The 22,459-nt window shown below is 40.1% G+C and overlaps 1 protein-coding gene across 3 annotated transcripts in view; it reads right to left on the bottom strand.

The window, feature by feature from the left end:
- LOC104986530 (chromosome unknown open reading frame, human C16orf62) overlaps positions 1 to 22,459 on the bottom strand; it is a 138,996-nt gene that overhangs the window by 53,988 nt on the left and 62,549 nt on the right. For all 3 annotated transcript variants that reach the window (XM_010837124.1, XM_010837126.1, XM_010837125.1), the window contains exons 15-20: positions 15,886 to 15,932; positions 14,964 to 15,075; positions 14,321 to 14,437; positions 11,068 to 11,121; positions 8,030 to 8,110; positions 2,331 to 2,393 (exon numbers count right to left, since the gene is read on the bottom strand). In XM_010837124.1, the coding sequence (XP_010835426.1) occupies positions 2,331 to 2,393; positions 8,030 to 8,110; positions 11,068 to 11,121; positions 14,321 to 14,437; positions 14,964 to 15,075; positions 15,886 to 15,932 (474 nt within the window). The remainder of the gene's footprint in view (positions 1 to 2,330; positions 2,394 to 8,029; positions 8,111 to 11,067; positions 11,122 to 14,320; positions 14,438 to 14,963; positions 15,076 to 15,885; positions 15,933 to 22,459) is intronic.

The following is a 22,459-nucleotide window of genomic DNA, read 5'->3' as shown; positions in this document are numbered from 1 at the left end:
GATGCTTTTGAACAGTGGTGTTGGAGAAGACTCTTGAGAGTCCCTTGGACTGCAGAGACTAAACCAGTCAATCCTAAAGGAAATCAATCCTGAATATTCACTCGAAGAACTGATGCTGAAGCTCCAATACTTTGGTCACCTGATATGAAGAGCTGACTCATTAGAAAAGACCCTGATGCTAGGAAAGGCAGGAGGAGAAGGGGACAACAGAGGATGAGATGGTTGGATGGCATCACGGATGCAATGGACATGAGTTTGAGCAAGCTCTGGGAGTTGGTGATGGACAGGGAAGCTTGGTGAGCTGCAGTCCATGGCGTCACAGAGAATCGGACACTGAGCAACTGAACTGAAAACACTATACACACAAAAAAACTCCAAATCGATTAAAGACCTAAATGTAAGACTAAGTACTATAAAATTCCTAGAGGAGAATACAGGCAGAACACTCTTTGACATAAATTGTAGCAATATCTTTTTGGATCTGTTTCCAGAGTAATGGAAATAAAAGCAAAAATAAACAAATGAGACCTAACTAAACTTAAAAGTTTTTGCACAGCAAAGAAACCATAGACAAAATGAAAAGACAACGTACAGAACGGGAGGAAATATTTGCAAACAATGCGACTGATAAGGGATTAATCTCCAAAATATACAAACAGCTCATACAGCTCAGCATCAAAAAACAAATAATCCAATTTAAAAATGGGCAGAAAATCTAAAAAGATATTTCTCTAAAGACATACAGATGGCCAAAACACACATGAAAAGATGTTCAACACTGCTAATTCTTAGAGAAATGCTAATCAAATTACAATGAGCCATCACCTCACAATGGTCAGAATGGCCATCATCAAAAAGCCTACAAATAATAAATGCTGGAGAGTGTGTGGAGAAACAGGAACCCTCCTAAACTGTTGGGAATGTAAATTGGTACAGCCACGATAGAGAACAGTATGGAGGTTCCTTAAAAAACTAAAAATAAAACTACCATATGACCCAGCAATCCCACTGCTGGGCATATAACCTGAGAAAACCATAATTCAGAAAACACATGTACCCCAGTATGTTCACTGCAGCACTACTTACAATACCCAAGAAATGGGGGCAATCTAAATGCCCATCAACAGATAAATGAATAAAGAAGAGGTGGTATATATATAATGGAATATTACTCAGCCATAAACAGGAATGACATAATGCCATTTGCAGCAACATGGATGGATCTAGAGATTGTCATACTGAGTGAAGTCAGCCAGACAGAGAAAGACAAATACCACTTGACATCACTTATACCTGGAATCTAAAAAAAGATAAAAATGAACTTATTTACAAATAGAAATAGACTCACAGAGAAAACAAACTATAGCTACCAAAGGGGAGGAGGTGAGAGGGATCAATTAGGAGTTTGGGATTAAAACATACACATTACTATATATAAAATAGATAACCAACAAGGATCTACTGTATAGCACATGGAACTCTGCTCAGTATTCTATAAGAAACTACATGGGAAAAGAAATCTGAAAAAGAATGAATATGTGTCTATGTGTAACTGAATCACTTTACCATACACCTGAAACTAACACAACACTGTAAACCAACTATATTTCAATTAAAAAAAAATTATAAAAGCTCTAGCATAGGGCGTGGAGTGTGGCAAAAATCCAATAAATAACAATTTCTATTATTAAATAAACAAAAGCTTACAGCCCTGTGAGAGAACAGAAGCGGAAACAGGAAGAAGGAAGAGGGAAGCTGAAGGAAGGGCCAGAGAGTGTTACTGCAGAGAAGTATGTAACTAGATTGGTATGCACTAGACCGGTACGTACCCAGGGCACTGCAGCAAATGAAAAGGGTGTCACAGGATATTTTCAATTTCTAAGGAAATATAATAAATCTCAACTCTGTCAAGACACTGAGACAACTATAAGCTTGATATATTTCTGAGTTTCAACATTAAATTGTATGATAAAAAGTAGATACAATGCAAAAAAAAAAATCAATGTTCAGTTTAGTTCCAAGATTTCAGAAGTTGTATGATACCCAGTAGGCACACACATCCCATAGAAAGTCATGAATGAAATAAAAACAATATTTTTCTATCAGTCTATGCCCATTATTTTCACAATAATAGAAATATTATTGCTTAAGCTGCTTAAGTCATTATGATATAAATATTTGAACTGTTTAGACCAACTTTTTTTTTTAAATAAAAAAAGGAACTGTTAAGTTTTTTTTGGTCGAGGATACCATGAAAAATTTACTGAGACATTAAAGGAACCCCTGACTCAGATACAAATTTTTTAAAATAGTTCAAGATAGTTACTTACCACTGAGAAAAGAACTGAGAAATCGTGAAAGTGTGCAATTACTTTCTTAATTATTGACTGAAGCTGCAAAACAAAATGAAAAACACATCTTTAACAAAACTTGGATATTTTTTAAAAGGCAACCCTGTCTCATAACATGCAATCACAATTACAATTAGGGAAATCTGGAGTGCACAAGAACAGGGAATTACTCGGTTAGGTTAAGTCTTGTCTCAGTCTGAGTTTACCCATTTTATTCTAGACTTAGAGTAAGAACTTCTCAGCCTCAACCTCCTCTTCTCCAAAGCAGTATCGTGCCCACTGGGAGGATTAAATGGGATGGCTCGGCTACAGTGCTTAGAGCAGTGCCTGCCCTTCCAAGTTCTCTGATCAGGTCAGCTATGAATATTCAAGAGGTGGGCAAACTTTTTCTATCAAGGGCCATACAAGTCATCACAACTACTCAATTCTGCTACTGTAGCTGGAAAGCAGCCATTGACAATATGTAAACAAATGGCTGTGTGTGAGTTCCGATAAAACTATTTGGGCTACATGGGCCGTGATTTATAGATCCCTATTCTAGCCATTAAAGAAGGCTGAGTGCCAAAGAATTGATGCTTTTGAACTATGGTGTTAGAGAAGACTCTTGAGAGCCCCTTGGATACACGGAGATCAAACCAGTCAATCCTAAAGGAAATCAACCCTGAATATTCATTGGAAGGGCTAGTGCTAAAGCTGAAGCTCCAGCACTTTGGCCACCTGATGCAAAGAACTGACTCCTTAGAAAAGACCCTGATGCTAGGAAAGACTGAAGGCAGGAGGAGAAGGGGATGACAGAGGATGAGATGGTTGGACAGCATCACGGATGCAATGGACATGAGTTTGACCAAACTTGGGGAGATAGTAAAGGACAGGGAAGCCTGGGGTGTTGCAATTTATAGGGTCGCAGAAAGTTGGATACGATTTAGCAACTGAACAACAACAATTCTAGCCCATGGTAGTCCTGGGTTTTTTGACTACTTCAGTGGAGAGACACTGGTCTGAGTCTGACAGTGGGGTCAAAGGCCCTGGCACTAACCACAGATGATGGCACACTCTGTGAGGCCTGTCCTGGATACCCAGATACTGATGTCCACCACCCCTCACCCTGACACGCATAGAGTCTAGTGACACAGCCTTGGCATGGGAGAACCAAGGAGGGAAAATTTACTGACAACTATTCTGCTTATACTAAAAACACTGGTGTTTAAATCATCTGCTAAGTAAACGGCTCATGGTCAAAAATACAGAATACTAATAGTACACACCCTGTTTCATAATTAAACACTTAACTAGATCATCAAGCAAAAGGACTTTAAAATGTCGTGACAATGTTCTGACACAGAGCATTCAAAGATAGTGCAATATGGTCTGGATGAAATAGCTCCTGAAACCTTCTCCACAGCAACTAACCCTTTAGAACAAGAAATCTTTTTTTACTACTTAAGTACACTTACAAATGAGCTTCCCTAGTGGCTCAGATAGTAAAGCACTTGCCTGCAATGCAGGAAAACTGGGTTCAATTCCTGGGTCTGGAAGATCCCCTGGAGAAGGGAATGGCTACCCACTTCAGTATTCTTGCCTGTAGAGTTACACGGACAAAGGAGCCTGGCAGGCTATAGCCCTTGGCGGGGGTCAAAGAGTCAGAGACAACTAAGTGACTAACACTAACACACTTACAAATAATGTTTAAAAGATTTTTTTTTCCTTCAGTATTTCATTATGAAATGCTGAAACACAAAGAAAATTCAATGAAAATATAGAAAACACCCACTTAGCACTGAGATTCTACAAGGGCTAACGTTTTGCTCTATTTGCTTTATCTCCTCACCTATCTAATTGATCCAGTGGTAGAATTTTTAAAATATGTGTAGATTGTGTATTTATAACTTTTTACCATGAAATCATTTCAAACTTACAGAAATGTTGAAAGAACAGTATAAAAAAACTCACAAATTCTCTAAAGAAATACTACGTCATAAAGAAAAAAAAAACTCCAAACAGGAAACTAACATGTAATATAGTTTTATTAACTAAAATACAGATTTTGTTCAAATTTTACAAAATTTTATGCTAGTGTCCATTATTTGTTTTCATGATACCGTAATCATGATTCCACATTGTATTTAGCTGCATTGAGCAACTTCAGCTGCATACAACAAATTCTGATAAATTCTCTTTTCACTTTTATTGTTACAAATATTTTCTAATTTTCCTTGTTATAGTTTCTTAGATACATCCACTAATTAAAAGTGGACATTTAATTTCTAAATTTTGGGGTTTTTTTTTAAGTATCCTTTGATATTAATTTCTCATTTTGATGTTTATTTCTCATTTAAGTGCTTTCTTCTCTGCAATCACCTTCTGCATTTTTTCAGTCTTTTTTTTTCTGAGGCTTTCAGTGGCTAAGCCAAAGATCTCTCTTGGTAAATGTTACATTATACTTGAAAATATGTGGGTTATTTTCAAATATTTTTTGATACTGATTTCTAACATAATTCCACAGTGATAAGAGAACAGACTCTGTATGATTTCAATACCTTTAGACTCTGAAATTTTTGCCCCTTGTTTTACATTCCTGGATATGTTCCAGTGTCTCCTGATTTACAGTCTATGGGAACTTGAATTTGTATCCTGCTGTTGTGTGAAAATTATATACATCTTAATTATGTTGAACTGGTTCATAGTGTTTTTCAGGTCTATTATATCCTTCTATTTTTCTGTGTATTCATTCTACTAATTTTTGAGAGTTTGATATTAAAACTCCAACTAAAAATCTTAACTTATCTACTTAAAAAAACTGTAATATACAGTGGAACTATATATAACTTTGTTCTGCATTTTCCAAGTTTCCTATAAATGTGTTTTTATACTTTCATAATTTTTAAAAATGCTTTAAAAAAACTCCCATGCTCTCTTTATCCAAAGTCATTGATTTTTAGTATTTTGCTTGGACTGCAAGGAGATCCAACCAGTTCATTCTAAAGGAGATCAGTCCTGGGTGTTCTTTGGAAGGAATGATGCTAAAGCTGAAACTCCAGTGCTTTGGCCACCTCATGTGAAGAGTTGATTCATTGGAAAAGACTCTGATGCTGGGAGGGATTGGGGGCAGGAGGAGAAGGGGACGACAGAGGATGAGATGGCTGGATGCCATCACCGACTCAATGGACGTGAGTTTGAGTGAACTCCGGGAGATGGTGATGGACAGGGAGGCCTGGCGTGCTGCGATTCATGGGGTCACAAAGAGTGGGACATGACTGAGCGACTGAACTGAACTGAACTGAACTTTGTTCTATTATCCTATCTATGTAGTAAGACATATTACATTTTTCCTGAACCATGTTAAAATAGCTTGCATGTGTCATGTCCCTCACCCCTGAATACTTCATTTGTATTTCCCAAGAATAAACATATTCTCTGATATTTCCATTTTGCCATTATCAAATTCAGAAAAGTTAATGCTGATATAACTTTAACACTTTAATCTATCATCTGTATTCCAGTCTTGTCAGTTGTGTCAGTACGTTCTTCACAGCGTTATTTTTTCCACTCTGCAGCACAGGATTCCGTTCAGGATCATGCAATGCATTCTGTTTTCATGTCTCTATAGTTGATTTGAAACAGTTCCTTAACCTTTGTAGCGCTGATGCCAATGATCTGGTAATGCTTTGGCTATTACTTTTTAGCATGCAACTCAATTTGGACGTGACTAGTGTTACCTCCTGATTAGAGTCAGCCATGCATTCTTGACTGGAATGCTACATGGATGATGCTGTGTCTTTCTCAGGGTACTGTATCTGGAAGCACGCGATATCCCACTTGCTGATATGGATTTTGACTGTCAATGGCTGTCCAAATTCTCCACCATAGAGTCAATATTTTCCGCCTTACAACTAACACTTGTTCTACAGGAAGAGATACGAAAATATCCTGCTCCTCATCAAACATCCCCTCCAGATTTAGCATTCATTGATGATTCTTGCCTGAGGATGAAGAATGACTCTTGTCTTTACTGAGATGGCTACAAACAGTGATTTTTCAACTCTACCATTTCTTTCACATTTCGCTGATGGCACCTTTATCCACCTTACCCCTAATCTATCTATTTATTTACCTATTCATCATAGAGGCCAACTCCTGCATTCCTATTTTACTCAACGGATTATAATTCGTTATTGTATTTATTTCTTTTGATGTTCAATCGGGGCCCATGACAGCCCCTTTAAAGCTGCTCCTGTGCTCATTTCACCTGCCCGCAGCAGTTCTTCCTTACTTCCTGGCACAAGAAACTGTTTCAGGCTCACCTTGCACCTTCCCTATCCTAGACCTGGAGTAAGCTAATTCTTCACAGACTCTTGCAGTTTTAATTTCCTGATGTGGCCCCCACTGAAGACAAAGGGCTCACAACCAATATGGGTAGCTGTCTGGAACATAGGCTCACCCCTGGGCATCTTTTATAAGTTGCTTTTGCATATAACAGAATCACAGTATAGTATAATTCCCTTGTCTCTTAGGAATGAACGGCATTAAAATTATTATGTTCAAGTTTTGGTGAATTGGGTCACTGGCAGTTAAGGTCTTATCGGAATTCCCCAACTAAAATTTTAACGCACATCAGTCTTCATATGAGCCCGAGACCCTGACCACCCACAAAATCATGACCTATCTTCTCTACACATTTTATTTACCCTACTGTACTGACCAAAGCCTGCTGTGCACACCTGTGTCGTTTTTCATTCCATCAACAAATAGTTAGTGGCTGCTCAGTAAATTGTAATAGTGAGCCATTTTAATTAGCAAGTGGTGAACAATTCTTAAATGAGTAAAATGTAAGAATTCTAAAATTGTACAAGAATATGGAACTAATTTTCTTATATATAATAGTGACTCAGGACACCAACCAATCATAGGCGATAAGTACAGAACATCATGTTTTCAAATAAAAAATAAAATCTTAATTAGGTTTGAAGTTACTTTACAGTTGAGCTGGATTCGTACTAGAGGGGAAACAAAAAATCTGCTATTAAGGACACTGAATCCACTGACAGAATTGGAATATGGACTGTGGAGAGGCAAAAGTAAGATATTAATGTTAAATTCCCTGAAGTTGATAAACTAAACTCTGGTTATAAAGGAGGATGTCCTTGTTCTTAGGAAATACTAATTGAACTCTTTAGAGGCAAAAATGGCATGACGTATGCAATTTACCCTCAACTGGTTTTAAAAAATTTTACATACACATGTAGGAATATGTGTGCATATGTATACAGACAATGATAATGATACAGTAAACATGGCAAATATTCACAGTTAGTGAATCTGGGTAAAAGATAATGGGAGTTTTCTGAGCTATTCTTTTAACTTCCCAATAAAATTTGAATTTATTTCCAAATAAAAGGTTAGCTTAACTGAAGAACATAGCCATCTTACTTACTCATGCCAAGTAGCTGTACATCCCACATCACACCTCACTCAATTCTCACAACCACTTCGATAGGACTGCTATTTTTCCCATTTTTACAGGTAAGAAAATTCAGGCACAGCAAGACAAAGTAACTGATTAAAGGGCACGCGGCTGGGACGTGGCAGACTTGACAGCCTGACCCCCATGCAAAATACTTACTTAATGCAACAGAATAAAATTCCTAACAATGTAGAAATGAGAAATATAAAGCTGTCACCTGAGGATAGGAGTCTTCAAAGGCACGATCTGGAGTCATGTGCTTGATGACATCGGCCAAAACGGTATTCACCTCTCGTTTCTAAGAGGGGGAAAAAGCAGACCTGTATTAGACACTGAATGACAGTTGTTGACCATTTTTCTGGTAGAAAGAACTAACATTTTCAGAGCATAGCACACACCTTCCAGGGAACAGTTTCAACTACTCTGCTACAAGTAATGTCAGAGGGAAAATTCCACCCATATTACAGCCCTAAAGACATCTATGTCTGCACCAAGTCAGGACTGAAACACCAATCTCAGGGTTCTGGAGTATTACTGTCCCAGCTTTCCCTGAGTGCTGGTGAAATCCAACGTGCCACTCTCTGCCCGCCCACCCTGGGCCCCTCCCCGGTGCTGCAAAGAGCAGCAAGGCTCTGCGAGAAGAGCACGGGCTGGGTGACCCACTGCCCACTGCACCGCACTTTTCTCAGCTGTGTTAGGGGCCGGCCAACTACAGCCTAAATCCACCCTGGTACCTGTTTTCATACAACCCAGGAGCAGAGAATGATTTTTATATTCACATTAAAAGAATAATATTTGGTGACAAGGAAAATTGTAAGGCAAAATTGTAAGGTATGAGCTTCAACTTTCAGTGCGCATAAATAAAACTTACTAGAACACACTCACTCATGTTTGGTCTACGGTTGCTTCATGTACAGTGAGTGGCAATGACGGACGCGTGTACCATAACAGAGATCACATGGTCCACAGAGTCTCAAATACAGAAACAGTGGCCTTCTACAGAAAAAGCAAGCTGATGTCTGGTCTGTATAACCGGAACAGTGAAGTTTACTGACAAGGTCGATACGAAGCCGTGCAGTGTAGAGGTAAAATGCGTGGCACATAGCACACCATCTAAACAGTCGCCAGTATGTACTCGTTTAATGCTCATTAAACTCCCCAGCATGGACATCATTATCCCCATTTTACAGATGAGGAAGTTAAGGCTCAGAGAAGTTAAATGGCTTAGCCAGTGTCACAGCACTAAAAAAAAAATCTGACACTGGCAATGAAAGGAACCAAAGCTTCTTAGAGAAAGGGCTGATTCCAAATGTGGGATAAGAAAGTACAAGGGAGGCTGGAGCATCTTATATAGAAACCAAAGAAGGTAGCAAGGACTACAGAGAATATGTCAGGACTCAGAAGCCAACCCAATAAAGCACTCACTGGATCAAGATGGGACCACTGAACATCAGTAAGAATAATATAACTGCGAGGATTGATACAGAGCAAATATATTTCAACCCAAGAATCCCTAAAGATACCAACAGCAACCACCACTCACTGGTCACCTCTGGGGATGCTAGGAGATTGACTCATTCTAAAAACTAGGAAGTAAGAAGGGCAAAAATGAGCATCTTGCCTTTCTGTACAAACTGTACCTCAGGGTAACCAAATATGTGGCGTGAAAAGTTTCTCTTCATATCAATACGTACCCCAGCTAACAAATACAGGAGAAATGATAATAATTCTGAAAATCACTATTTTGCAACCCATGATAAACCATGAAATGAATGCACTTTGGTGGCCGCTCGTGTTATGGAGAAACAACCAGATACCATGAGCCTTCCAGGAGAAGCACCACATCAGCAGCCATGGTATCAGAAAGTCAAATGCAAGGCTGATGAAGTCTCCTGTCTCCAGAACTAATAGCCGATTTACAGGAAGGCTGGAGGCAGAAGAACATGCTAACACCACCACAGGGATGCCTTTGGCCAGTCCAGACTGGGAAACTCTGCAGGACAAAGGACCTGATTTCTTCAATAAATAAATAACAGAGTCAAAAAGGAGGGGAACAGGGAGGGAAGGAAAGAAAGAGGGGAAAAGAGGGGAACTTAAAGGTTAAAAGGACTCAAAGTGTTTTACAATGTATGTGGCTTGGCCCATTTTAATCCTGACTGAACAAAGTATGAAAAACTTATGAGAAAACTAGGGGAAATCGGAATATCAGGTTTCAATGGTATTAAAAGATTATTAACTTTCTCGGTTAGGATAATATATTGAGATTTTGTTTCAGAAAAGGAAATTCTATATCAGAGCCATACACTGAGATACTGACTGGTGAAACACGATGATTAAGCTGTTCTTCAAAATAATCCAGGGGTGGGGACAAGGGGTAAGGCACAAATGAAACAACATTTGTCATAAGTTGGTCACTTCTGGGTAATGAATACAAGGGAGATCATGTGCTAGAAGTTTCCATAAAACAAAAACTGGATGAAAGAAAGAAAATTAACAGACTAACATTTACAATAATGCTCAAAATGAGGCAAAACCCATTTCTGGAGGTAAGAGGCCAGATGGTGTTTATGTTCAACTTCTAAAGCCATGACTGAGAGGGAAGTATGGGGGGCTTCAGGTTGGGGTGGGGATGGGGAGTTATTTCTTCATCTAGACCATGATTCCCTGGGTGTATCAGTAAAGATTCACTGAACAGCAAACTTACTGTTTCTGTAAGCTTTCTTCATATAGGTTAAACTTCAATATTTTTTAAAGTTGATTAAAATAAACACCTGGCAACAGGATTTGAAACCACTTCCACCTGCTTCTAAAGTCTCTGCTCATTGACAAGACCAGTATTTCCCAAACTGAGCTTCCAGTCTGGGCCTAGGGAAAGCAGCATCTTTGCTTGCTTAGAAAAAAATTAAATTACAAGCAAATCAAATATGTTTGGGAAACACTGCTGACTAGACTTCCATGGAAAGTCACAAGGAACTTTAAGCATCTAAGGTGTATGGTGGTGAAAAAAAAAAAAAATCTGCTTAACTTTGTAAAATGTAGTATTTCCCAAACTTACATGTAAGTGTGAACCCTTTTGTTATAGTTCACATATTAATACTTCATTACATTATACTGAAAAAGGTGCAATTTTCATAAATTAAGGATAATTAGCATCACAAAATGCATAAAGGTCTATGCTAGACTTATTCACAATTATGAACATGAAAAAAATATTCAGCACACAATACCACAAAAACAATACCACAGTACACATACCGTGAAATGCCTGCAGGTGTACTCCACCCACACTTCAGCACAATTAATGTAGTCCTACAAAGAAAAAGCAAAGACGGCTTTACAATTGACCATATGGCAAAAACTCATAATGTACCAATTCCTTCAAGGGCTCTGAAACTACTGATAGGGATTTCAACAGTCACATACAGAAAACCCTGGCCCATTGATAGATTCTACCCCTGAGAGGTGAGATGAGAAAACATAAGTTGCCTGAAACTAATTAGACTTTCATTCCAGAATGACTACTTGGGCCAAAACAGAAATCTGGGAAGCTCTGCCCCACGTGGAGAACGGGAAGAACCGCAGGGGAGCAGAGATAACGGTGGGGAGTACTCATCACATCTCAAGGACCACAGATCTGGTTGAAAATTCAAACATTATTTAAGATGTGACATTTGAATGTACTGAGAAAAAAAAGGCCTCCTGCCTTTAAAAACAAACCATTTGTCCTAGAGAGGGGAGATGTACATACGTTGTAAAAGGGTTAAGAAAGCACAAAGGTTTTAGGTAAGAAAGGATGTGTTAGATTCAAGTAGGAAAGATAATGAGATGGCCATGGAAACGGTGATGATCAACTTGGTAAGGCTGTATGCTCCAGAAAACAGGCAAATGGGAAAAAATGTCCAGGGAAAAACAGAATCTGGGACTTCCCTGGCAGTCCAATGGTTAAGACTCCATGCTCCCAATGCAGAAGCCATGTGTTCGAACCCTGGTCAGGGAACTAAGATCCCACATGCCACAAGGCGCAGCCAACAAAAAAGAAAGGAAAAATCTGCAAGGATGCCTCTTCTGCTCTGACACTCCATGGAAAACAAAGAAGAAAGTGGAGGGGAGAAAACAGTTATCTCATTCACACAAGTAAAGACAGGAACATTCTAAGGTCTAACAGAAGTGCTAAGAAGGACTTAATGAGGAGAGTATGAAGTTAAAATCTGGAGAAAATTGTTATTATGAGCTTTTGATGCAAGGTTGTTTTTAAGTCCTGCAGTATAGGCACCAGAGGCCCAGAGGCTTTTGACTTAAATATCCTAAATAAGCTGTTTTCATTACCAGTTTAAGTTAAACAGGGAATTTCAATAGCTGGAGTTTAGCAAGGATTTTGCTGAACATAGGTATAGGAAATGGCAACCCACTCCAGTATTCTTGCCTGGAAAATTCCATGGACAGAGGAGGCTGGCAGGCTATACTCCATGAAGCAAACAGTCAGACATGGCTGAGCACAACATAGGTACACAATGGTGTAAATAAGCTTCTAATTTTTCTAAATTATACCACTGTTCTTAATACGCGATCATAAATGTGATGATTAACAAGGGCTTATTTTAAAATTTATTTATTTGACCAAGTCTTAGTTGCAGCATGTGGATCTTTTAATTGCGCAATGTGGGATTTAGTTCCCTGACCAAGGATCAAACCCCGGGCCCCCCACATTGGGAGAACATAGTCTTAGCCACTGGACCACCAGGGAAATACCCAGTAAGGGGTTTATAACGGGGTTCATTTTAACACTTCCTTCTCAATAAATGATCCAATCAAATGCTACCTCCAATATTCACTTACTTGTTGTGCTATGGTCTGAATGTTTGTATGTTGAAATCTTAGCCCCTAATGTGATGATATTAGGATGTAGGGTTTGGGGCAGTGGTTAGGTCACGAGGGTGAAGACCCTGTGAATGGAATTAGTGCCCTTGTAAAAGGGACCCCAGAGGTCTTCCTCCCTCTTTCTGCCATGTGACGAGGAGAAGCTGGCAGTCTGCAACCGGGAAGAGGGTCCTCATCAGAACCCAACCATGCTATGTTGCTGCTGTTGAGCTGCTACATCATGTCTGACTCTTTACAACCCCATGGGCTGTAGCCCGCCAGGCTGCTGTGTCCACAGAATTTCTCAGGCAAGAATCTTGGAGTGGGCTGCCATTTCCTTCTCCAACCAACCATGCTGGCCCCCTGACTCTGTACTTCTAGCCTTCAGAACTGTGAGAAATAAATTTCTATTGTATAGAAGCCACATGGTCTATTATATGCTGTTACAACAAACCAAATGAACAGATACATAGGACAGAAGAAGTGCAGAGTGTGGTGAAGTTTGGCCACAAAGACAGCCAATACCATTCCCTAGTGGCACCCACATAAATTGCTGGCATGGTCCCTAAAAGGAAGTGAGGCATAAAAACCAAACCTACAAAATGATGACCAGCACTACATGCATTGCTGCTGCTGCTGCTAAGTCGCTGCAGTCGTGTCCAACTCTGTGTGACCCCATAGATGGCAGCCCACCAGGCTCCTCCATCCATGGGATTTTCCAGACAAGAGTACTGGAGTGGGTTGCCATTTCCTTCTCCAATGCATGAAAGTGAAAAGTCAAAGTGAAGTCGCTCAGTCATGTCCGACTCTTAGCGACCTCATGGGCTACAGCCTACCAAGCTCCTCCGTCCATGGGATTTTCCAGGCAAGAGTACTGGAGTGGGGTGCCATTGCCTTCTCCGACTACATGCATTATAGCAACTAAAATCAGTTGGTTCCTCCTCCTAAGACTTTCCATGTCAGAAGTATGGGGAGAAAGAGGCTTCAGCTGTCCATTCAAGGGATGGAAATTGGAATTCCCTTTTGCTAATTACTGGCTTGACTGCTGATCTTCAATTTAGGGTTATCTCAATAAATTGTTTTTTCAAATCCAAATATAATTTGACCTTTAAACAATACAGGGTTTAGGGACACCGATCCTCTATGCAGTCAAAAATTATGTGTAACTTATAGTCAGCCCTCTGTATCCATGATTCCTCTGTATTTGCAATTTCGCTTCTATGCATTTAACCAACCAACAGTTGTATAATATCATGGTATTTACCACTGAAAAAAAATAATCCACGTATAAGTGGATCTGTGCAGTCCAAATCCATCTTGTTCAAGGGTCAACGGTACTATCGATTGCTGCACTTAGAATGCTCTTTGCAGAGCTACAGGTCTTTTCAAGTTTCAAGTATTCATAATTTTACATTTCTCATTCATCTTAAGGCCACAAGAATAAGACATAATAGGGACACAAAAATCAAGAAATACATCTTTAAAGTTGTAAGTTCTCCATTACAGGTTGACAAACAATACAGTTAAAAGGAGTAGATTTCATTTTTTAAAAAATAAGAATGATGAGTTGACAGAGAAATTTTTTAAAGAAAGAGCATACTACATAACTTGGGCACAAAGCAGTCAAAACAAGGTCTAAATTGTCACCCACCTGTGGATTTTTCAATTTAGTGATAACTTTCCAAGCTTCATTGAGAATCTGAAGTCGATCACTCTCAGGAGGATCAGCCAAGGCCAAGTTTAACCCCAGGGAGCGAAAAAGGAGATGCTAAGAAATATAGCAAACATTATGATCTCAGAAATTAAAAATCAGAGTAACTTAAGAAAATAAAGGAAAAGGCTGTCACAGTCGGCCTATCTCAAGGTTAATCTTCCAACGACCATTTTCTGAAGTTCTATCACAAACTTATGCAAGTTAGACTGAGAAGGTCAGAACAAAGAGCTGGCTCTGTGTACGGGTCCAACCTGTGGGCCATACTATTCTCCTGGACAAACTTTGCATAATTAATGGATGAAGATACAGTTTTAAAGGCGTAAGACCAAAGTTTTTCCCAAATACTTCATAGTGAGCTAACTGGGTAGATTTAGGACTCACAGAACCCTGACTCTCAGCAATTACATGCGTCTCTCAACCCGTCGCTCACTCGTCTTCCTCTGCACTCTTCAGAAACACAGACTTCACCTGGTTTCCTCTTGGCCCGAGCTGCCCCCGACACCAGATTCCCTCTCCCTGGAGAGCTGTCAGGCAAACGCTGCCTATCTGTTCTCCACCAAGGATTAAGTCAAGAGCCTACCTTGGGGAAACCAGACTCGTCGCACTCCTTAATCATGCCAATGAAATCCATGGACCTTGTAGCAACGAACTCGGCCCGGAAAGCCGACATCACGGAGTTCAACAGCAAGGCACTGCAAGACACATATGCCCCACGTCAGCAGAGCTTTCCTTTAAGAAAGTCGCTTTCATTTTAGGATGTATGCTGTTAGAAAAGATGACTGACAGCCCTTTAATGGTAGCGTTGGGGGAAAAAAAAGATCGCAGTAAAAAAGCAACCTCTAGAGACTGACACAGTGTTTTGTGCATATTCAGAGCTTGATAAATATTCAATTGGCTGAAAGAATGGAAGATGGGTGGATGGATGTGTGAATGGGTGCACAGATCAATGGATGGATAGTAAATAAGAAAGTAATCAAATCCATTTAAACAGAAGAAATGGAGGGAGCCTTCAGTGCACTAATAAAACTAAACATTAAGTAACAATACTGATCCAAGCTGCAAATATACATCCACATCTCCTATGAAAAGCACTGTTCCAGGACCTAGGGACACAGTGGTAAAGAAAACCCACTCCAGGCTCCCCATCTACCACTGAAAGCAGAGTGGAGGAGAAACCTCTTATGGCTAGAAGATAAGAACTCAAGTTTATCCTGACTTTATCACTTATCACAGCCCCACAGGGAAAGCACTGCTATTATACCCAATTTACAGATGAAGAGATGAAGACACAGAAAGGTCAAAGCAAGTGACCCAAGGTCATAAAGCTAAGAAAGAGTGGAGCCAATATCAGAAGCCAGGCAACTGGACTCCAGCATTCTTGAGGTCAGGGGCTATCCTGCTGCTCTGTAGGCCTCTTGCCCATGCAAGCATGCCAAGCTCAAAAAAAAAAAGCAACTGACTCTATTTTCAAACACAGGCTTTATGAATTTCAAAATACTTACTTGTTTCCTAGCTTCTTACATCTCTCCATCATCTCTGTTAGCAGAGCCTAATTAAAAAAAAATAATAAAAACCATCAAGTTGGGGAATCTAAAGTAACACTTCTCATGAGCAGATTTGCAAAGTAATACTCTAAAATAAAGGTAGTCATTTACATACCCATTTCTATAATTCTCAGTGTTTGGTAGCATGGGGAGGATGGAGGAGAAAACAAGTTCACTCTTGTGGCATTTAGCATAATGGGTAAGAGCTAGGGCCCTGGGCTCATGCACCGCTGGGTTCAAATCCAGTCTCACCAACTACTTTTTCTTCATCTGTAGGCAGATGATACAGGTGGTACCATGCCACCTGCAGATTCCTACAGGACAATGAGAGTGGTACCGCCTGTGCTCTAGGGTACCAGTAAGAATGAAATTTGCTTTACTCCCCACCTCTCCTAAGATCCCCTGGAGAAGGGAACAGCTTACCCACTCCAGTATTCTGGCCTGGAGAATTGCATGGACTGTATAGTCCATGGGGTTGCATAGAGTCAGACACAACTGAGCGACTTTCATTTTTACTTTCCACCTCTTCTAGACCCCCAGTGTTCCTCCCCTTTCACGAGGTGCCTGTGGAACTCTAAGTAAAATGAATAACACTGGGCCAGTCACAGGGAGAAGCACTTGACAGTCATGCTGCCACTTCTCACAACCCCTATGAGGCAGGCTTCAATTCTCCCATTTCACAGATGAGAAACCAAGCTACTGAACAGCAACATGGCTGGGCCACGATGACATGGCTAGTTATGGTGGGCTGGACGTGACCTGGGAAGTCTGGCATCAAAGGCCATGCGCTTCACTACACTTCCTCTCAAGTGCATTTTGAAGCATTTTTTTCCCCAAAAGAAAATAAATGTTTTACTCATTGGAATACTATTAATGGCTTTAGAGCTATCTTAGGACAATTATGCATCTTTAAAAGAGCTCTTGTTGTTAAGAAAATCAATAGAAAGAAGTATCCCGTAGTGCAGTGGTTTGGGGAAAGTTTCAAACGGCACAGACAAGGTCAATCCCAAGACAAAAGAGCTGAGAACAGTAGCCTTGACACTGAGCACTCACCAGGCACCCAGCACTAGGCACGGGGCTTCCCTGGTAGCTCAATGGGTAAAGAATCCACCTGCAATGCAGGAGACCCTGGTTCAATTCCTGGGTCGGGAAGATCCCCTGGAGAAGGGATAGGCTACCCAATCCAATATTCTGGCCTGGAGAATCCCATGGACTGATAGTCCATGGGGTCGCAAAGAGTCAGACACAACTGAACGACTTTCACTTTCACTTGTATATACCTTTTCCCATTCACTCTTCACAATGGCCTTTGAGACCATGTCTGTTATCCCTACTTTACAGATGAGGAAGCCAAAACTCAGCTGGGTTGAGCCACTTCCTACTAAGTGGCAGAAATGAGATTTGTACCTAAGTCTGGCCTGGATATCAAAAAATAAAATGAGTCTTTTTTAGTGCAATTCCACTCTTTTCAGCTGTGTCCTGGGTGTCCCTGAATAATTAAGGTGACTGTTGATTGTGGGGATACTATCAATACCCTAGAACCCCTATTTTATTCAGATTTCTGTCTCTGTCCAACAAAAATCAGGTTGGGTCCTGTTCTGGAGTGAATTATGTTCCCCCCATTCATATGTTGAAGCCCTAACCCGCAATGTGACTGTGTTTGGAGATAGGGTTTTTAAAGGAGTTAATACCAGGTGAGGTCATAAGGGCGCAGCCCTAATCCAATAGGACTGCTGTCCTTACAAGAAGAGGAAGAGAGGCTAGGGACACACGTGCAGAGATGACAAGACCAGGCGAGGACACAGTGAGAAGACTGGTCTGCAAGCCAAGGAGAAAAGTCTCGCCACAAACCAACCCTGCTGGGACCTTGATCTTGGACTTTCCAGCCTCCAAAACTGTGAGAAGATAACTTTCTGTTGTTTAAAGCCACTCAGTCTATCAAGGAAGCCTGCTAATATCTGAATCACCACTAACTCCCAAGTTAGTGGTGTTAGAAGGTGGAGCCTTTGGAGGTGATTAGGTCTTAAGGGTGTAGCCCTCATAAATGGAATCAGTGCCCTTATAAAAGCAGCCCTAGAAAGTTCTCTTGTCCCTTCTGCCATGTGAGCACACAGCCAGAAGATAAAATCTATGAACCAGGAAGTAGGCCCTCACCAGATACTGTATCTGCCAGCATCCTGATCTTGGACTCCCAGCCTCCAGAACCATTAGAAATAAACTTCTGTTGTTTATAATACACCCACTATGTGGTATTTTGTTACAGCTGCCTGAATATACTAAGCAAACTAACACAGCCCCAAGTCAGTCACAGTGGTCTCATTTCCCCTTGCAAGTGGTGGGTTTAGACAGGGCACATGACCGATTTCTTGCTACTGAGATGGGGGCTTAGAGGAAAGTCTTCCTGTTCTTAAACAGGAACTGGAGGAACTGAAGACTCCCGATCTTCCTGCCTCTGGATTCTGCCATGTCTGGGCATGATGCCTGGAATGGCTACAGCCACCATGCTGCTATCTGGTGATGGCAGAGCAGAGAGAACAGAACCTGCCTGGCCCAGGGCCATTTGTTATTCAAGAGAACACATTGAGTTATCTCTGTAGGGCCAGTTAAGTGTTCCTTGCAGCCAGAGCATCCCAACTGATGATAAAATTGACAATGTCACAAAAGGCCTCCCTAACCCATTCATAGGGGATTCAATATTTGAAAAGTCATTCAGGAAATGTGTATCAAAGTGGTTCCTGGGAAAGCTGAAAAAGAGATACTCTTATAACGATCACACTGATACTCCTCAACACACACAAATAATTACTCATTCAACACCTGCCTGTGAAGCAACAGTGATGTTATTGCTGTTGTTCAGTCACTAAGTTGTGTCTGACTCTTCGCAACCCCATGGACTGCAGCACACCAGGATTCCCTGTCCTTCATCATCTCCCCGAGTTTGCTCAAACTCATGTTCATCACATCAGTGATGCCATCCAACCATCTCATCCTCTGCTGTCCCCTTCTCCTCCTGCCCTCAATCTTTTCCAGCATCAGGGTCATTTCCAATAAGCCACTATTCTAGGCACTGGGAACAGGGCAGTGAGGAAATCAAGACAGAAATCCATGCCCTTGGGCGGCTTATTCTCTATCTCATACACACACATGTGTGCGCACACACACACACACACACACGAGTGAGAAAACCTTGGTCCAGCACTTCTGAAAAGACAAAATAGGACAAATGCTAACATAGGGACAAAATGCTCTGGCCATTAAGACAAATGCCTTAAAAGCTCTCTTTTCACAGGAGATGAATACATTAAAAATGCATCCAAGAATATAACTCAAAAAACAAAAAAGGCTCCACTGCCATTACCCTAAGTGTCCACAGAGCCAAATGCCTATAGACCCCAGGAAGATCTATTAGCGGTTATTAATTTTTTTTTCCAGAGAAGTGACAGAATTGACTACTTTTGGCAAGAACAAGAGAAACAACAGTTCAAACCAGTCTGAGATCGAAACAAGCCTATTGTTGGCTGAGATAAAACACTAAAAAACTTGCAGCTCAGAATATATATTTACAGACACATCACAACTTGAAGTTTCACTAGGCCCCTACACTTATTTGGTTATATATTTGCTTTTTATAAAAATTATAAAAATAAGAAGTGCCTTTGCACAGAAGTTCAAACAATACCATCATGTATCAAGTAAAATATGCATGCCCTCATTCCCAACTCCCTCTTCCTAGGGATCATCAGTGTCAACATTTGGTGTCTAATCTTTCAAGGCCTTTGTCTATGCTCTATGAATATACAGCTTTCGTTGTAGAAGACTTTTGTTTTACAAAAATGGACACTCGCTATATGGACTATCAATATGGAGAGACAACTTGCCTTTTTTGCTCTAGAATCTGGCACGGGGCTCCCTCCTCCCATGTTAGTACTCATAAATCCATCTCTCTAGTGCTTGAGGATTCCATACCATGTTTATAACATTATTTTTCAAACTGCTCCAAATTGATCAAGTTTTTGACAAGTTTTATTTGTCATCAACTACAGACTCATGAGAAACTGCAAAAATAGTACAGGTGCTGGTTACGCATCACTAAGCTTCCCCCAATGGTGACATCTTATGTAACTATGGTGTATGGTCAAAGTTGACAAAGTGACATTGGTATAATATTAATATAATTAACTAGACTGTTTCACCAGACTCTTCATGTACCTTTTTTTGTGGCAGAAAGGATACATCTTTGTGATATTTTATTAACATATTTTGCTTTGCATAGCCACCATTATATCTAAGGTTGTCTCCAGATTAGGGTTATTCACCCACTCCCAAAGTACAGGAAAAGAAAAAAGAAGTTGGGTCAATAACACATTTCTGTTTTCTAACAGGGACGGAACTTGTGGTTAGAACTCTGCGCTGCCAACTGCAGGGGCTATGGGTTTGATCCCTGATCTGGGAACTAGGATCCCACACGGCACAACTCAGCAAAGAGCAAATAATAATAAATAATTAAATTATCTTGAAAAAATAACATATTTTCTAAGCCAAGATTAACTCATATGAAGCCCAGACTGCTCTAGAGATGTGTAATTCTACTTTTAATAAGTAAATATGCTTACAATCAGTCTTTATAATTATTGCCCCATTAAAAAGTAAACTAAGTAATACATATATCATATTTTCATTGTTTTTCTAGATGAAACAAACATGTAAACTGTAGCCAAAATCATAAACTAATCTTAAAAGATAAAACCTCTTTCCTCTAAACCAGAGTTAATGTGATTAATTCTCAAAGGAATAAAATATGTCAATGTGAATAAAAAGAACTTTTATACCACAGGCATTAAAAGGAGAATTTTTTATTCTTTTTTCTATTATTTACCTTTCTCTGGGGTTTCTTCCCTAATTCAAAAGAATGAAAATAACACACAAGTATGCTTTAGAGGGATTTATCAATCACCAACAGTGGTCTTAGATGTGAATTGCTAGTTGAATTGTATTTTAGAATGTTTAAAGGGCAGTTTATATTAATAGCCAACAAAACAGTCTGAAATGGAGTACCTGGGTGTAATTTCAAAAATGACAGAATGATCTCTGTTCATTTTCAAGGCAAACCATTCAATATCACAGTAATCCAAGTCTATGCCCCAACCAGTAATGCTGAAGAAGCTGAAGTTGAAAGGGTTCTATGAAGACCTACAAGACCTTCTAGAACTAACACCCCAAAAAAGATGTTCTTTTCATCATAGGGGACTGGAATGCAAAAGTAGGAAGTCAAGAGATACCTGGAGTAACTGGCAAATTAGGCCTTGGAGTATAAAATGAAGCAGGGATAAGGCTAATAGAGTTTTGCGAAGAGTACGCACTGGTCATAGCAAACACCCTCTTCCAACAACACAAGAGAAGACTCTACACATGGACATCACCAGACTGTCAATACTGAAATAAGATTGATTATATTCTTTGCAGCCAAAGATGGAGAAGCTCCATACAGTCAGCAAAAACAAGACCGGGAGCTGACTGCGGCTCAGATCATGAATTCCTTATTGCCAAACTCAGACTTAAATTGAAGAAAGTGGAGAAAACCACTAGACCATTCAGGTATGACCTAAATCAAATCCCTTATGATTATACAGTGAAAGTGAAGTTGCTCAGTCATGTCCAACTCTTTGCGATCCCATGGACTGTAGTCTACCAAGTTTCTCTGTCCATGGGGTTTTCCAGGCAAGAGTACTAGAGTGGGTTGCCATTTCCTTCTCCAGGGGATCTTCCTGACCCAGGGATAGAACCCACGTCTCATGCGTTGCAGGCAGATGCTTTATACAGTGGAAGTGACAAATAGATTCAAAGGATTAGATCTGATAGACAGAATGCCTGAAGAACTATGGATGGAGGTTCATGACATTGTACAGGAGGCAGTGATCAAGACCATCCTCAAGAAAAAGAAATGGAAAAAGGCAAAATGGTTGACTGAGCAGGCCTTACAAATAGCTGAGAAAAGAGAAGTGAAAAGCAATGGAGAAAAGGAAAGATAGACCCATCTGAATGCAGAATTCCAAAGAATAGCAAAGAGAGATAAGAGAGACTTCCTCAGTGATCACTGTAAAGAAATAAAGGGAAACAATAAAATGGGAAAGACTAGAGATCTCTTCAAGAAAATTAGAGATACCAAGGGAACATTAAATGCAAAGATGAGCACTTAAAGGACAGAAAAGGTATGGATCTAACAGAAGCAGAAGATATTAAGAAGAGGTGGCAAGAATATACAAAAGAACTGTACAAAAAAGATCTTCATGACCCAGATAACCATGATGGTGTGATCATTCACCTAGAGCCAGACATCTGGAGTGTGAAGTCAAGTGGGCCTTAGGAAGCATCACTACAAACAAAGCTAGTGGAGGTGATGGAATTCCAGTTGAGCTATTTCAAATCCTAGAAGATGATGCTGTGAAAGTGCTGCACTCAATATGCCAGTAAATGTGGAAAACTCAGCAGTGGCCACAGGACTGGAAAAGGTCAGTTTTCATTCTAATCCCTG

The sequence above is a fragment of the Bison bison genome, unplaced genomic scaffold (genome assembly GCF_000754665.1).
Source record: "Bison bison bison isolate TAMUID 2011002044 unplaced genomic scaffold, Bison_UMD1.0 scf7180017864072, whole genome shotgun sequence".
Classification (NCBI taxonomy): domain Eukaryota; kingdom Metazoa; phylum Chordata; class Mammalia; order Artiodactyla; family Bovidae; genus Bison; species Bison bison.
The sequence above is the reverse complement of the archived record's forward strand: the minus strand, read 5'-3'. Positions and strand labels throughout refer to the sequence as shown.